The 18,575-nt window shown below is 42.9% G+C and overlaps 1 protein-coding gene across 2 annotated transcripts in view; it reads left to right on the top strand.

Moving 5' to 3' along the window:
* Positions 1-18,575, top strand: part of LOC139330839 (amyloid beta precursor protein binding family B member 2) — a 37,830-nt gene that overhangs the window by 17,254 nt on the left and 2,001 nt on the right. For both annotated transcript variants that reach the window (XM_070961961.1, XM_070961962.1), the window contains 2 exons: positions 11,249-11,363; positions 16,469-16,544. In XM_070961961.1, coding sequence (XP_070818062.1) covers positions 11,249-11,363; positions 16,469-16,544 — 191 coding nt within the window. The remainder of the gene's footprint in view (positions 1-11,248; positions 11,364-16,468; positions 16,545-18,575) is intronic.

Raw genomic sequence — 18,575 nt, 5'->3', positions numbered from 1 at the left:
CAGGGCAAAGAGTCACAGTGCTTGACCCTGATTGGCTAAAAACACCAACACCAAACCTGATAACATGTTTATTAATCTATTTGTTAAGAAGGATTTCAAGTGATCAGCCAAGGAACCTAATCAAGTCTAGTTTGGTTGAAACTATTTGAACATATGAATTAGATTGTCAACTGGACAAACTCTCCAGTAGATGAAGATCATGTGATTTGATCAAAAGCTCCAGAATGGCTAGTAACAGGACCCAATAGCGAGATTGTTTTCCCAAATAAAAGCGTTTGATTTAACAACGCAATTTTTGTACCACTTTGTCAAACTTTGTTACCATGTAAAAGATTAGTTTGATAAAAATAAATAAATGGAATGAATCTTACCTTTTGTAAGTTTTGGCTTTATTTTGGCAGGTTTTGAGACATCATCTTTGAGCTTCCTGCCTCCATCACTCAACAGTAACATTTCCTTCCAGAAACAGCCTCTCTCTCTCTCTCTCTCTCTCTCTCTCTCTCTCTCTCTCTCTCTCTCTCTCTCTCTCTCTCTCTCTCTCTCTCTCTCTTGTCTCGGTTCCTGCTTCTCTTGTTAAGCCACATAACACCAAGTCAACAGTTTTCGGAGCGACGATGAACAGAGGGAAGTTTAAATGAAAATTAATCACAGCAGAAATCTCAGAGTTGAATATCTCAAACCCAAAACTATCTGTATGCAGAAGACACGACAGGAGGTAGGTGAGGAATAACTATTATTTTCCTCAGTAAAGGTTTGTAAAATCACATAGAAAACCCAAAAATGATCAATTTACTATCACATAAGACAAAGAAAGGCAGCTCGATCAAGGGCGTTGTTCATCAGTGAATCAATTAATTGACTAACAATTTCAGCTCTGCTTCAATATACAGGTTTATTTTTGTAAATTGTGTGAACCGACCATTTAAAAATGTTCACTGTAAGTAGAGTGAGAGAGAGAGAGACGACTAATTGCTGTACAGTATGCTGTGTGCGTGAGACATAATGATTTATGGCATATGCAGCTAATTAGGTTACATGCATACAGTATGATCTAAACTGATCTGTGAGTAGAGCTCAGCACAACTCGACACTAACTCCTCACCAAATCCCTGCGCTCTCCCACACACTCTCTTTATCTCTCTCTCTCTCACACACACACACACACACACACACACACACACACACACACACACATTAGTAAGATACATGAATGGGGGCGTCTTGCTGAAGTGACATCTCACTGAAGCTTTGTCTCAGTCGAGAATATCAGCGCTTGTGTACAAAATCACACACGCACATGCACACACACACACACACACACACACACACACACACAACTCTAGAGCAGTGTGATGTATAAATGATCAAGAGCGGGGAGAACAGCAGGACATCATCGTTCTCCCTCTCTCGCCCACCCAGAATCCCGCTTTCTCCCCCTCATCCCTCATTCCTCACACACACACTGTCTTTCCATCTCACCCACCCACCCACCCACCTATCTCTGCTCTTAAATATGTAATGAAATACGGCGACTGTTGACACATGGGTACTGTGTGTGCCTCCCCAGCTTGTTGCCCCTCCCTCCCTCATTCTGCCACACCGAATGCTTGGAATTGGGTCATAAAGCTGCATGAACATAAACTCGGGTTGTGCGCGTTTCTGCCTTTTTAGTAAGTCACCATTTTCACTATTCGCTTCGTAAATCTGTGCATTTTTCTTGGAAATGATGCAGAGGTACGGAGGGTAAATCAAACTGCGGCGTTGCTGCTGCTGTAAACAACATCAGCTGTCTGCTCAAATCACACAGCCAGCGTCGTGTGCTGTGTACGTTGTTTAATACACCATAGACAACAGTTTTATTTTTTATTTCGACTTGATTTTGTCCTAGTTCTTCGCTGCCTTGGGCAAAATTGGTGATTATGTTTGTGTGTTTTTGTCTGTCTGCCTGTGAGTGTGTATGTATGTGTGTGTAGAGAGGCAGGGAGTGTGTGTTGTGTGGTACCAGCCTCCTCCTCCTCCTCCTCCTCCTCCTTCACTGTGCCCTCTGGCCCTGGTTGCTCATTTTGTTGCTCATCTTGGTGCTGTAAACAAGTTTACGGTGTGGAGAGGTAATTATGTACAGACATTCTACATTAGGCCTAATGGCTGTGGGCCATGACTAATTCACCAGGTCGCAGGGGGGTTTGCCCCACTCAGTTGTCACACAGCCTTAAAGTACTCCAGTGCTGCTGTGGATGGTTTTACTGGTGTGACTTTTTGTGAGATCCAAATGAGCTCCAAAATCCTGCTCCATGGACACTTTTTTTATCATCATGCTGCCTCACCATTAAAGGAACAGTTCAATATTTTGTGAAATACTGTATGCTTTAGGAAATTTGGTTTCTTGGAAAAGTTAGATGAGAAGATAGATGACATGTGAAGTGAATAACACTGATCACCTTATCACAATCCTCTTGATACGCACCACCCACCCAAACACTGTTGAAGACCAAGTTCACCCCCTCAATTAACACCACTCCCTGACAGCAGTCTCCTCTACAGCAAAAACTGCTCAGGAATGGCCCGAGGAACGAGAGCTCAGGGCATCAACCTCAGATCGAGCATCCAATAAGGTTCTGACCCGGTGTCCTGTGGTGTCAGTGGGCATTAGTGGATCCTTTGAGTCCTGTGGGTTGCTAGCTGGGGCCTCCATGGATCTGACTTGTTGCAGTATGTCCCATGGACGCTTACTTGCACGCTGGGCTGAAAGGGTTAATAAGCAAACAAAAAGAATCCTTCGAAATCCTATTTTTATGTTGTAAATGAATATTCACCAATAGATCATCACCAAATTATTTGGAATTCGATAACAGTATTGGCCTCACACAGCCATTACTGGTCAGGCTCAAATTAGAATATCGGATATCTAAGCGTACTATAGACAGAACTGGAAATACCAGATGTGGACACTTTGCACAGCCATCAGTAGTGCACTACTGTAAAACAAACCCATTATCTGTCAGCAGCTCTGTACAGTCCTATTAATGGCTGTGTAAAGTGTGTACTTTGCATCTCTTGTGTCGAGTGTTATCTTTGAGTTTTATTGGACCTTTTATCGCCACATTCTACATTCCATTACAATAAACTGCAATTAAATTTTGTCAAAGGCAATATTCACTGTTTTCTAGCCCAATTATCAGCACTCAGGGTCCTATTTTTAAATTACACAGCAGTTTATCGCAATGTTTATTGAGTCTGGACAAATGGAGGATCTTCCAGCAGAACACATGTGGATTGTAAAGGTCCATCAGCAAAAATTGAATCAGTCAAGATTAAAAAAAAGCATTTGTAAGCCATGACAGCAGAAATGTGTCTGACAAAGAGAGCTTCAGGGTGGATTTTCTGGATTTACCACTCAAAAATATTATCATAGCTGTTATCATTATGTGTTTATTTCGCCCTTGTACTGCTTACATCATGGATGGAAACAGCAGCTAAATCTAAATATACTCACAAGGTGTTTTGTCATTCTCTTTACAGTGTGATGAAAGGGCTTTCCTCTAAATCACCATCCAGCTATTGTTGCTGTCACACGTCACAGTTCAGCGTTAAATCTCACTGTGAAACTGGATCAGATCCACATCCACTTTGGACCCAAGCCAAAGTCACAACCTTGTCAGCAATCATAGCATTACCAGTTCAGTTGCAATCAGTGAATATAGCACATTTCCCCGCACACACACACTGTACGCACACCTGGCCCTGTCTACTTTTTGCTGACAGGAGAGTCACACGAGCTTCCTCCTCAGACATTTCTAATCAGCATTTGGCTGTTCAATTAGCATATGTAAGTGCATTAGCATCGCAGCCGGCACTACCCAGACACTCTGTAAAGCTGTTTGATAATTGAAGTCTGTTTGAAGTGTGTTCGATGCCACGGTGCTCTCTGTGTGTTTGTGTGTGTGCGTGACAGATGGTTCGGAGAGGACACGAGTCTCTACTGAGTGATACTGGAAGCTACAGAGCAGAGCAGGCGAGGGACTAGTAACATTTGTGTTGTTTTCACTGCCTCTTAAAAAGCCTCTTTTACTGCAGCAGTTGTGGGCACTTCAGTTTTATTACCCAATTTTAGCACCTGAAGATGCACAGTCAAGTTATTCTCTATAAAGGTATTTGAAACTACTTGAATTTTAATAATACAGTATTATCAGTCAAAACAGTGTTTTATCTTTATTATTGAGCATCACATTTGCAAATTGTAATTCTTATGGCAGAAATGAGAGAGGATGAAGCACTTCCAAAAGCAGTTATTGCTGCTGTGCCTCCATTCCTGGGTCTATTTAGCTGTTAACTGTTTTGAGTGTCTTATTTTTATGGAAAACTGGCCTAGAGTAAACAATGTGGCTTCATGAGGAGCAGAAGAGTTACATGAAGCCGCTGTCAGTTTATTTCATATTGGGTATGTATTTGTGTCCAGACTTGTACCAGAAGTAATCGCCTCATTTTCTGTGTACAATTTTGTTTTCTGTTGCCATTTATACTCCTCACTGTATGTATAAATTTAGCTACTCACAAAATAGGATCATATTTTATGCTTGACTCCATTCAGCAAACACACAAACCTCCTCAGCAGCCTCGCTATCTGAAAAACTATTTTGAGCGTTTGCCGTAACTTTCAGCATTTGACGTGAAGCATCATGTGATTTGGCAGGATAATGTTGGCCAACATTATCTAGCACTCTGCAGATTTGTCTGGATGCAGTCAATGGAAAAAACAGGAGAAAAATAAATGTACCTGGTGAGAAACATGTTGGCTCGTGCTCGCTGTGCCCCCAGGATAAATGGATGGAACAGCGTCGGGCTTCAGTATCAGTTTTCCGGCAAAACAGTGCAAACTGTTGGAAGAGGGTAGGTACTGGCAGCTGATTGGATGATCCATCTGTCCATCACCATCTATCACAGGCTAACTTTTTACCAATCAGACCAACAAACCATTTGACTCCTGCAAAGTCACATTGTTCAAGCTTTTCTTTATGGAAAGCCTTCAGTGCCATTCTTTGCTCCTCTTTTAGTGAAAATACTCTCCAGCTCTGATATAAATGATGCTATAGCAGCCTTTGGAAACACCTTTGTCGTTTTCAAATGAACAGTAGCTTCTCTCACTGTCACCACACCTGCCCATTGCTGCCAGTAGTTCCTCAGAGGATGCTGACTGGTCCAATCCTCTGTGGTTAGGCCACAAGCAGATAATTTGAAGTCTAGAAAGAGGGATACTTACTCGTGATCTAAACTCAGCTGGTAGCCATCGCAGCTCATCACAGCTACAAGCTGCATCAGATCTGAGGAACCACTTTTCAGACATGAGTTATCAGGAAATTCAGGTTTCAGTTGCGGCTTTTATGCATGTACTCAAACAGTCAATAGTCCTGTTTTATGCAGAAAACCATTATAAAGGAGGCAACGACACAAGTTTCAAAACCAACCTCAGCATCAGCATCTACCGTGTTTTGCATTATAGATTTTCCTTTCACATTTCTTCTTCTTCCATTTGTCATCAGCATTTGGCAGCAGCGTCCAATATTCCTGCACCCTGTTCAGTGGATTTATTTGTAATTTAATGAATGGGATAATCATGCAAGGTATAATGATCTAAACATGTAGCTGAAATCAAAAAAAAAGTGTGATCAAGCATTGAATGTCACAAACTGAAACCGTGTTTAAATATGCGAGGGTGGGATTTTCCTTCAGCTGTACATATGCTAATACTACTACAACACACAGCGCTGGTAGTACTACTGAGGGTGGGTGATGTGTGAGCTGCAGACGCTGACAGTTCTGTGCGACTTGCTTAAACCCAGTATACAATATATATCTGCAGCCGTGACCTCATTTAATCTCCGAGTTGTACACATCCTCTCCAGCCGAGCCTGCCTCACAGCCATCAGGATCAAAGAGAGATTGGTAGTAGTGAGTCAGTCATCCTTTATTCAGCTCTGGAAATATGTGGAGCACAGAGAGAGAGAGAGAGAGAGAGAGAGAGAGAGAGAGAGAGAGAGAGAGAGAGAGAGAGAAAGAGAGAGAGAGAAAGGAACACATGAGTGGTGGGAGTCTTGCTTTAACTCATCTCTCTGCTTTGGTGCTTTCATACCTTTCATCTCATACCTCTTTTTACCTCTCTTTTTCCTCTCCACCGCTTTCTCCACCATCCGGCCCCCAGTGAGTCTCACACCTCTCCCATTTCCCATTCCTCTCTGCTACACTCCCACCTTTTCATTTTGGCTCTCTGGCCTCCCGCCTTTATCGCTCCTCTCTCTCGACATTTTATCTATCCATCCTCCCTCCTCACTTTCCTGCCAAAAACTCTCCCTACATCACTGAGCCCTGTGTGTCATTCATCCTCGGTTGTTGGTTGATTCGCTGCCTGTCTGTCTCTACTATGTGTCATTTCTTCCATTAACTGAGGTCAGGGACAACTGACCAGCAACTCTCACTCCTCACTGTCCTCTTTTTCTGTCTCCACACTAAAACCCTCTGTCTACACTAAAATGCAGAATATAACAGAAAATTACTACATTTATTATTACTATGATCATGTCCTGCCATGAGGTCATGTCATATCCTATTTCTGGAAATTTTGTCATTTGTAACGCAGACTGTACATCCTACAGTAACACTCTTATTAAACATGTAAGCTTTCTTATGGCTGATTTAAATATTTTAATACATTTTTTTTGTGTACAAAAGCATCAGATGCTGTATTTAGTGTTTGTAGTGAAATTGTCCACAGCAGGCTTTTTTTAAGTTAAAATACAAAAAGAATAGAAAAAAAAAAACAGAAAATAAAAATGCAATATTTGAATTTGAAGAGTTAAATCAATAGATAAATTCATTCTCTTCATTACTCAAAAAAGTGTGCAGGGTTTGGGTGACGAGTGCTGAAAAATCTCTTTCTCTCCTTGCGGCAGCCCTGTGTTTTGGACAGACACAGACACTAATGAGTCTCAGTTGGTTAAATCTCCATCATAACCGCTGTGCCCAGCAACTCACGCATTAGTTATCATATTTATGCATTCTTTGTTTCTCATTCAGGCAGCTGATGATAGCTCCTTAATGCTGCCCGTTAAGCAACAGTATTACCTGAGCTCATCAAATTCCCATTTTATGGTTGTGAGGGCAAAGTAAGCATGACTTAATGTGAGCACCTGTTTAGTGCGATGGGCTTTATTGACATTGTAAATGAGCGATCATAGACAAAGGCCAAAAGAGAGAGAGAAGGATTCCTCTGGCGGTGAAGCAGGTTCATCCTCGGTCAAATGAGGTCAGTGTGATCATGACTGTACTGTAGGTTCTTTTGGGAGGTGGGGTTCTGTTCTGGGTTTGAATCAGGTGTGATGTGGTTTAAGCATCAGTAATAAAGCATTTGCAACGCTTTCAGTCTGACACTGACATGCAAATTAGCTGTAGAGAGAAAAGAATGGGCTGTAGTGTTACAGTAAATGGAGAGCAGCTTTTGGGCCATTGAGAATTTTGACAGCAAAAATCCAATTCCGCTGAAGTGAGTGGCAGTGAAGAAAGCATAGTGTCTGGGTTTGAAAAGGAGCAGGAGGAAGTAGAATAGGAAGTAAATGGACTCAGAGCAAAAAAAAAAAAATCATGAATGAGATTCAAAGAGAGAGACAGAGTTGCATTTTCATACAGCATGACAGACATTTACATGAGGCGAGTGAGAGCTTTTAGGCACTTTATACACGTGTTGATGTAGCTTCCATGCGTGCGTGCGTGCGTGCGTGCCTGTGTGCGTGCGTGCGTGCGTGTGCGTACATGTGTGGGCGACCACCGGCTGTGGGGAGAGCAAGTTGAAGCAGGAGCTCTGACTCCTGTTTGAAATAAGCTGCCAGCTGCTACCACACACACACACACACACACACACACACACACACACACACACACACACACACACACACACACACACACACACACACAGACTGCTTCTTGCTAAGTGGATCATCAAAGAATCAAAGCAGTCGATGTTTGAATTAGCCCTCTGTTCTTTATTCAGCCTGTGCCTCTTTTGTAGTCTTCCTGATAATAGTGAGAGTGTCACAGACTATATGCAAGAGAGCGGCTGTGATAACTTACACTGTTGATCTGAATCATTCTGTGTTGCATCTTTTTTTTGGGGTGGGGGGGTGGGGGGGGGCTTCTGCTGTTGTGGGAAGAAAAGAGAGCGAGTAGAGGAGCGTGAGATGGAGAGAGCTGTGGAAAGGGAAAGGAAGATTAAAAGAGCGAGAGCAAAGAGAGGGATGAAAGAGATTGAGAGGAGGAAACGGCAGAGGGAAACGGGGAGTATGGGAAGGTAAAGCTGCAGTAAGAAACAAGGTGTGTGTTTGCATGTGTGTGTGAGCATGTTGGCACATCTGACACAAAGGTGTGCTGTGTCATAATGTAGCGGAACGCTAAGCCGCTGAAATGAAAAGTACACAGAAGTGAGCTCCAGAGCACACATACGACACACACACACACCTCACAGGAAGACTGATTGAGGTGAAAGAGCGTTGAGTCTGTTTCTGACTCGCCGCATGTATTAACACTGCTCTTGTTTATTTTCCCTTGCTTTTTCCTTCTGCTCCCGTTTCTCTTTTCCCTTTTCATATTTCGCAATACAATTTTCTCATCCTTCTGTTTTCTCTGTCTCTTCCCATTCCACCTTCTTTCTTTAACTCATTTATTATTTCCTTCCTATTTCCCCCATCACCCTCCATTCATCCCCTCTCACTTCCCTCTGCTTCCCGGGACCCAGAGAAAGGTAATTGCTCTTGGTGGTGTGCTCAAGTGTGATCTGCTTCTCCATTGTTTTCAGTAATCATTGTGTCAAGACCACACGTCCCCCTACCGCAATCACATATGTCACTCCAGGCATCAAATCAGTGGCTTTGCTTTGCCCAGAGTCACTGTTGGTCTGTACAGGAGCGCAGCAGCCTCTGCTGAAGGTCTAAATCATTGATGTTAAATTATCAGCAAGCCAGACTGGCCACAGGCTATTTCCTATTAAGAGTTGCATGCTGTTTTATAGCGTTTTGATCCCCCAGAGAGGGTACAGAAGTCATAAAAGAGCCATTTGTAGTATGCGAGGCAAGGCCACTCATGCTGCTTTGGTGACACACTGCTCAAATGTCCCTGAACGAAGTGTATACTGGACGCATACGCGCAACACACACGCATCCTATTGCACTTTCCTTTCTGGCCACAGGCAGGGGGGGAGCATTATCAACTCAAAGTGTGTGAGCACACAATTATGCAGAAGAGACGGGCCGGATAATGGACTCATAAACACAAAGAGCCCACTGTGATAAATGCTGGCTGTGTTTGCCATATTTCTGTTTATGTCTATGGTTATTTGGGAGTGTGCACTGTACGTGTGTGTGTGTGTGTGTGTGTGTGTGTGTGTGTGTGTGTGTGTGTGTGTGTGTGTGTGTGTGTGTGTGTGTGCACATGTGCATGAAGCTGTTCAGCTGCATCTGGTGACACTGCCATCCAGTTGGCTTCTCTGCATGTCCCCACCCTCTTTCACTCCGCTTTACTCAATCATTTCAGTCCGGGCTCGACACATCCTCTCACCTTTTGGTCTGCAGCTTGACTCACCTGTTAATGAGGAAGAAATGTGCCTATCTTTCATTGTGTGTGTGTGTGTGTGTGTGTGTGTGTGTGTGTGTGTGTGTGTGTGTGTGTGTGTGTGTGTGTGTGTGTGTGTGCAGTATCTCCCACATGTAGCTGTGTTTGATCTCCCACCCACTCTCTGCATCAAGTTTGCTTCACGGTGGAGCTTCCTCTCTCAGTCTCACCCCCATACTCGTCATTTTTCCCTGCAAGGTGGCACCGCTGTGAAACACTCAGCACATAGCTTCCTCGGGCACTGGGACACACATCTGCCTCGCTGTACGCTTATGTGTATCTGTGTGTTTGTGTGTGTGTGTGTCATTGTAGTCAGTGTAGGAGTGACTACAGACAGAGAAATCTGTTGTCATGGCTCAACAGCACACACTATGCCATATGTTAAGGGGGCTCTAAGTAATCTAGCCATTAAATAAACCTTAACTGGTGTACAAGGAATTGCAGCAATAAGCCAGCAAAGCTTATGGCAGCTTTTAAGGGACACAAATAATGAAGCAACATTAGCAGCATTGAGCTAATTAGAGCAGAGCTCTAACAACAAATGTCTGGAGAAAAGGTAAATATGTCATGATGCAAAATGGGGTAATGATAATGTTGTGTTGTCACTTGCTTTTTGAACTTTTGCGTGAAATTTCTTGCAACCCTGGCTCTTTACTCTGTTGCTGAACAGCTGACAGTGCAAACAGGTGCAGCGAGGGTTGGAAAGTTTTCATTTGAGAACAGCAAACAGGTCCAAGGAAGGACTTTTTTTGATGTTTGATAAGGGGAATGAGAATAAGTGAGAATAAAATCACTGGGAGGGATTTCAAATGGAAAGTAATCAAGATATTTCCAGACGATGCTGATTATGCCAAAATTGAACCCTGCGAACTTAAGAAAAATGCTCAAAGGAATGTAAAATACAAATTGGCAATCATATTCACATATTGGCCCTGAGCTAGGTGCCCTTTGGGGAGAGGTGTTTGAAGCCTTTAAAGAAATGTTTAATCTTAATATGCAACAATGTCCAAAAGTGGCTCTCCGTGGTATAATACCAGGAGGCTTGGAGAGGAAAACTATAATCTATTCACTGAATAGCTCATAGCAGATAAAAGATAAGACCCGACTCTCCCACATACAATATATGGAATGAAGAAGTGTTGTGAGATGGAACAAATGTCACTTCAGCAAAAAAACACAAATTAGCTAAGAAGTGGAATCCTGCAATGGGCTTATTAGTGCAATGAGGTCACATATTATGGAGGAAACAACCTGCTTTCTGTTTTTTTTTTAAATTCTCCTCTTTCCTTTTTCTTCTAAATTATTGTTATATTTTCTCCGTCAGTTCTTTGTGTTTTGCTCTTTTAGGTTTCCTTCCACACTGAAGCATAAACATTAGAGGGCAGCTGGGGAGCGTGCAGAGAAAAATAAGCATACAGGCTGGAAGATCACTCACTTGTACTCACTGAATCATCTATCGTATGTGATAAAAGAGATTCTTACTTACTGCCCCTTTAACAAAGGCACATCTGCTGCAGAGGTGTGTGGAGGTTTGTTTCTTACCTGCATTAGAAATTCACGTATGAAAATTCCTGTGTGTCTTCTGGCCGTGTTGCAGGGACTTTGCCTACGTGGCGAGAGACAAAAACACGCGGGTGCTGAAGTGCCACGTGTTCCGATGTGATACTCCTGCCGCAGCCATCGCCACAAGTCTCCACGAAATCTGTTCCAAGGTGGGTGTCATTATCGTCTCCGGCTCCGCATGAACGAGCTTATCTGCTCCTCTGAAACAAGCTATCAAGCTTTAATCAAGGTGACCATTGGAGAGAGAAAGGGAATCTTTTTTCTACTGATGCAGTCATCAAGAGCTACTTTTTAAGGTTGTAACTTAGATGCAGCTCCTGCATGAATGTTATATAAAACGAAGGGCCAGGAGTGGAAAACACTGTGGAAGAGCCCTGGCAAGATATCTGTTATCTTTTTCGAGAGACATCAGAGCTTAGGAAGGAGATACATGGAAGTTTGAAGGGCTTTTACAGTGAGAAGAGGAGATAAGATTCAGGTTATAGAGCCTGTGCAGTATTTCTATGTGTGTGTGTGTGTATCGCTGTGTGTGTGTGTGTGTGTGTGTGTGTGTGTGTGTGTGTGTGAGCATGCGAGAGAGAGAGCTAGTGGTGACAGTGTTAACCCTCTCAAGGACAGGGAACCCCAGATCCTTTAAATTTGCAACATCACACAGCACATACACACACTTGATTCACACACTTTCTCTCTCTTGATCTCGCTCACACACACGCACATGCACACACACGCACGCACGCACGCACACACACAGACTAATCAGTAATCCCCTCCTCTCCCAGAGCAGTAATTCTACTTACTGCTGTCTGTCTCCTGGACACAGAGATTACAGCCGTTGTAGAGAGATTTAAACAGCAAAAAAAAAAAAAAATCACTGCAGTCAAAAAAGTCTAACTTTATGACAGAATACAGTGAGTTTATATATATATATGGTCAAAGAACAAACCAGTAATAAACAGGACCACTTTAGGAGCCAGCATCGTGGATTTTAACATGCAGCAGACAGTCTGGCAGCAGCTGGTTTCTCCAGAAGCTGACATGGTTCTTAGACGTCTATCCTCCCACCTGTTTGCACCTCTCCTCCCACATGTGCACTGTGCGCACTGCACCATGCTACCACAAACTGATACACACCAATCTGTCTGAATGCTGCTCATAGTGGTTGTGCGCCACCACAAAAAAAGAGCTCAGAGTTTTAAATGTCTTGCATACGCGGCTCTGTGGTGGCTGTAGCTCCAACACTGGAAGCAATGGCCAGTGAAGCTCTGTCATCGAAAGCAGCTCTGAGTCTGGTTTTAGCAGTGGAACTGTCAGTGTCTACATCTGTATCACTGGAAGTAGCGTAGCTTGAGACCCTGTCATGTCAGTGACAGCTGAAGCCCCAACATTGTCCATAGCTCCGGTGATGCCTCTGTCACTGGAACTATCTCTGTCCTCTGAAGCACTGTGAACTAAAGCTCCGTAAAAGGCTGCAGCAGTGGCTAAAGCTTAAAGCAGCGTGTCTGTCCCTCCTTCATATGAACCAGTGACAGTCACCTTCTGACTCTGTGTCAGATTTATAGCTGGAACCATAACTGTCTGAGCCTCTATCATATGAGTCAGTGACAGCTGAAGCTCTGTCACCTCCTGACTCTGGATCGGCTTCACTGTAGCTGACAGAATCCTCTCATTCAGTGGTCCAGGGGACAGACAATCATAAATTCAAGGGCAGCATCTGCATGAGAGCTGGTGTTCATGTCATCGGCCAGGAGAGTCACTGTGACAAACCTGTGCCTTAGGGCATGCTGGGAGTGATTCTCTTTTCAGTATCCAGATGAAGCAAGCCTTTAAGTAGACTTGGAAATGCCACCTCTGAATGAGGTCTACTTTCTTCAGGTATCTCATCATCATCCATCATCCTCATCTGGCCATGCCAAAAACCCTCTGTGAAACTTGTAGATGCTTTATATTCATCTGGCAACTTGAGCCTCCACTCCGGATTGATGGAGCTCTGTTCCCTGCTGAAATACTGCCAGATGTTCTTGCCAGCGTTCCCTTGGCTGACCCAGCTGGTGTACAATAGCTTTCATCATGTGATATGTGGAGTTTCCAGGGATGAGACGGATGCCAAAATACAAGAATGCCATGAACGTCCCAGTCCTCACACATCAGGAGACCCACCTCTAGAGACGTGGACACGCAAGGCTGCCTGTTCGTACCAAACTTTGGACACTGGAAGGGCCAGATCAAAGTCGATTAACTTCACTCTGAAGGCCTGGTTGACAAGTATAATATTGTCACATTTGAGGCCTGTATGAAGGATGCCAATACTCTTCAGGGCTTCTGATGTGAAGAGCAGCTGGTGTGTGACAGGCCTAATTTCATTTAGAGACAATGACAGCCCTTTTCTCTCCCTCATCTGGTCCCAGAGGCTCCTGTCCAGCATCTTAAAGGCAGCACATGAAAGGTCTTAGAACTCGAAATTGTCCAAGTTTTTCTTCTCAAGGTCGAAATCCCTGACAGCTTCCAGCATTTCCACCTCTCTTTGAATGATGTGATCCTCAGTCTCAATCATTTGCACATGAATATATTGTAATTTTAAAGACATATATACATAGTACGGTGCACACTGTCCTCTGTTGTTCTGAATAGAGGATTAATGTTGAGATTTCGACTCTTTGACGGTATGAATGAAATACACTCAGCAATATTAAGTAATGTTAAGCAGGAATTAATTAATCAGTTTAATGGATTCCTGTAAGGAGACTGATTGATGGGTGCAGTAATATATTAACTGCATGTCAACTCTTTTTGACTTGTGAATTCCTTGGATCTGCTTGATACATTGATGTGGTAGAGGTTTAATGAAGACAGTGATTAATACCCTATTTGGGCTGATGCAGTGATTTGGCTCAAACTGTCTCCTGAAGTGTTTGTTAATGAACTGCATTATACACGTCACCTGTATGAAAAGGACTTTGGTGGTCTCTTGACCCTTCCTCTAGCATCACCATGAGGTTGACATGGTGAGACTTTTCCTGTAGCAGCATCAGGAGGTCAAAATTTTCATATATCCTGTGGAATATTTACAGGATGGATTGGCACAAAATTTTGTACACACACTCACAGCACCCAGAGGATGACTCCTAATGACATTGGTGATCACTGCCACCAGGAGGTTGACATTTGAGGGTCGAGGAAAATATCTTGACAACTAATGAGTGGATTGCCCTAAAATTTGCTAACAGACATGCATAACGTTAGTGATCCTCATTGTCAGTTCAGAATTGAAACTTTGGCATCCCCATCATTCCCAAAAGACCACCCTCAGCTGATTCTACTGAGAAGTATTAACTATATAGTCAAATCATGATATATGTTATTTTTCTGTGCCATAAAAGGCAATTTTTGTCCCAAAAACTATTAAAAACACACCAGTGAGCCACACTGTTGCACTGGCTGACACTTCATTACCATGAACATGGGAATTATATTTTATTTTGAGTCAACCCCATTTACACCAGTCTGCTGCCAGTAACAATCACTAATGAGCAATTGTGTATTAATCCACCGCAGAAACGAGTACAAAACGAATTGCTTGAGTGGTGTTTGCTAAAAGCAACAGTCGCCAGCTGTTTTATATGTATGTCCTCAATGGGAGCAAATGGACGTGAGTCAGAAAATATTGATAGTGACTAACTCAGTGTTGGTTTGATGTTTTTATTGGAATTGTTGAATAATAAAATAATAAATCAGCTCATTAAGATACTGCAGTATGAAATCTGGTCCAGCCAACTATAACAACCTGACTTTCCAGTCATACACAGTACGATCACAAGTATGAGAAGCACATTGGTCAACGTTGGTCTGGAATACCAACATTCTCTCTAACATAAAGAAAGTCAAAGAATGTCTCACAGTGACCTAATGTATAATGTAGTGTACTGGTAATATATAATACATTAAGAACCTTGATACTGTACTTGCGGTACATAGCCTGGACTAATAACTCACTTGTTAAGAAACCCTTTACACACACACACACACACACACACACACACACACACACACACACACACACACACACACACACACACACACACAGGCTCGCAGTGACCTTGCAAAGGATGTATCTACCTGATCTACCTGGAATTCCACATCTTCTCCCTGAGAGGCACGTTGGCCCATTTACAGAATAATGTTTTTTTTCCATTAATTTCTTCTTATTGCCTTCTCCAAATTGAACAAATTGAAGGAGTGTGTATCTGTATGTGTGTGTGTGTGTGTGTGTGTGTGTGTGTGTGTGTGTGTGTGTGTGTGAGTGACCATGACTCTATCTATTTTAAACACAGTGGTAGTTTTCTCTTACTGCAGCGGAGAAACTTGGTGACCCGAGTCTTACAGCTGCGCAGTGCGCTGAGAGGCCTTCCTCTGTGTGTGAGTGTGTGTGTGTGTGTGTGTGTGTGTGTGTGTGTGTGTGTGTGTGTGTGTGTGTGTGTGTGTGTGTGTGTGTGTGTGTGAATGTGTGTGCATGAGTGCATGCATTTTCTTGCATGTTCCCCTGTGAGAAGAGTTGCAGACTCACCATAGACTTTGATTAATGACACCTACAATTAATCAAGTATCTCTAGCAGGAAGGGTGCAGCAGCTCGGTGCAGGGGCCACGCACACTCCTCATGACTCTTTAAAGAGTGTGTACACTGCAGAAGACCAGAGGAAAGACAAAAGGGAAGAGAGCAGGTTCTTTTGAGACTGTTACAAGCCAAACATATCATTTCAAAGAGGTTTTAAAGGCTGAAAATATCTGCTACCTTTTTTGGATCGCTAACAAAAGGCAAAAAGCCTTAATTGATCATTTTAACAAGTGTTACCTGTGTAGCGAAACCTGATACAGCTTATTCATCTGTGCCATAAAGATACAATCAACACGAGCACTGTGGTCAGTCAATCCCACAAACACCTGCTGCTGAAAATTTTGACCCTGAAGATCTTCAGTAGAAACAAACAAGCTTGGGGATGAGACAGGGAAGGACAGCAGAGAAATATGCTGATGTGTTTTGGGGATTTTCATGAGATTTGTTGGCAATAACAAAAATATAGAATGTCAGCAGCCTTATCCTTTAAATTATGTTATTGTTTATGTGATTCAGCTGTAATTCTTTGCTGAAAACGTTTTCTCTCCTACCCCTCTGGTCCTCTATTTCTCCTCTCTCATTCTGCCCCATCCTTCTTGTGTTTTATCTCTGTCTCTCTCCATTTTTCCTCTCCCCTCGTCTAGATTATGGCTGAAAGGAAAAGTGCCAAGGCTGCAGCTGGCAGCTCCTCCCAGACCAGCTCCGATGTACCCCTACAAGGTCCACACACACACACACACACACACACACACACACACACACACACACACACACACATATGCACACACACATCTTTTTCTTTGAGTCTTGTTCTTTTGTAGTTCCCTCGTGAGAGAATTGGATTTGTCAGCCACACGCTATCTTCCCTGCTGTGGTTTCACATTACAGCATTCCTCATCTGAAATCATGTGTATGTTTTTTTTTTTTTAAATGACTTTATCACCTCAGGAGCGACTGAGAACATTTGTTCATAGAACAGATAGCAGTGTTTGGTTCAATTACACACAGATATTGCTGAATCCAGAAAAACCCCTCGCTCCACAATCACTGAGCTTTATCCTCACAGCGCTAATTCTATTCACCGTTTCCCATTTCGCTAAGTCCCACCGCTTGTTCCTCCCAGTCCCAAGTAATTATAGGAAGAAAGGGAAAACGCAGCAGCACAATTCATCCTCCGCTGTAAATTCAGCTGGTGTGTGTATCTGCTGAGCATGGGGGAAAGGAGCTCCGGCATCAGAATATAAAAGAACTATATCGGCTCCTCACTTACAGAGGCAGTCGACCTCATTAAAACCCAATTAGTGTTTCTTTGAGGCAAGGCCTGGTGCTCCACAGCACCCATCCCAACCCCAGGATCAAAGGACTTATTGGTGAAACATCCCTCACATCTTTTAAAGCTTTAACTTGTTGAACTCCTAGTCTTTCAACTGGAGAACCAGTTGTTATCCAGTGAGAGGCGATGCCCATTAGCTCCAGAGGTCCATTCACAACAAAACCGGTGGATGGAAAACAGTTCTTGTTCCCGCCTGGATTGGATCTCTTCAGGCTAGCTGGGAGTGTGCGATCCCACATTGGGACACATTTTAGGAGATTAGCACCAAATGATTTGGGATCAGCTCCACCACCAGGATAATGGCCGGCTGTCGTCATCAGATTTGGCCTGTCTGAGCTCTACTTACTGACTACTCACTACATCCTGAATGTGGGATATGAGGGACTTTTTCATGGAGTACACTAATGAGGTGAATTCAGGCAAAAGCCATTATCCCAGATTGATTTCCCTACCTTCCATACCAATCACACGGAGTTCATGATGAATTGTTCGTCTCTGAAGTTCAGTAATGAAGATGTGGACTGTGGAAAATGGGCTGAAACTCAAAATGAAGGAGTATATCATACGTGGGCTGGTTAATTTCTATTCAAAGTTTATTTTAACACGCCCTGATAATCCTGTTTTTGCTCACTTCTGGTGGTTTAACTTCTCAATTTACTGAAGTGGTGTTTGGCCATTTTAAGTCTTCATGGGGGGGTCGACAGTAGAAATGATAAGAAATGAAGGACTTCAATTGGAGCGTATGGTCAGAACCTTAATCTCTTTGATGCACCCAAATCAAAGTTATAATGTAACAGCTATACATTCGAGATGTCATTCAGTTTATATTTAAATGCCCTCAGTTACCCACTGAACTGGATGTGTCCTTCAACAACAATGAGTGTTTCATTTAAACAGTCTCAAGAATAATCATTAATTTGATGTTGCAACTGGCCCCTGAATTTTTAAACCCATGTTGACAAGCGATACAGCAGATTGTTATTGATCTATGTCACCTCTGTGAAGGGCTTTCTGCATTAATGCCCTTTTTACTGTTGTGTTGATTTTTATTATTTTGTCTTTAAGCGCATTTGGGGACTAATAATCTTTAAACTATGTAGCCAAACATTTAACCACTTTCAGTATTTTACATTTCACCTTGTCAGAAATCACCTCAAGCTTATGTAAGTGCGTGGTGTGTTAATAGCGAGGTCCTGAGGGTAAAAGATGTTTACGTCTGTGCTGATTGAAATGCAGGTGATACACCATCTTTGATCATCGTCATTCACTGTGCATGGCAATCCTTTCTGCCTGCAAGCCATTGTACAAGCAGGCACAGCTGGGTTTTCATGCAGAAAACCCTCAAATCCTGCATGCTTGTGTGTGAATATATTTATCATGGCCTAATCATGTCAACAGCACCCTAAAATATTAAAATA

This window comes from Chaetodon trifascialis, chromosome 5, assembly GCF_039877785.1.
Source record: "Chaetodon trifascialis isolate fChaTrf1 chromosome 5, fChaTrf1.hap1, whole genome shotgun sequence".
Lineage (NCBI taxonomy): Eukaryota > Metazoa > Chordata > Actinopteri > Chaetodontiformes > Chaetodontidae > Chaetodon > Chaetodon trifascialis.
This window is presented reverse-complemented; position numbering and strand designations above follow the sequence as displayed.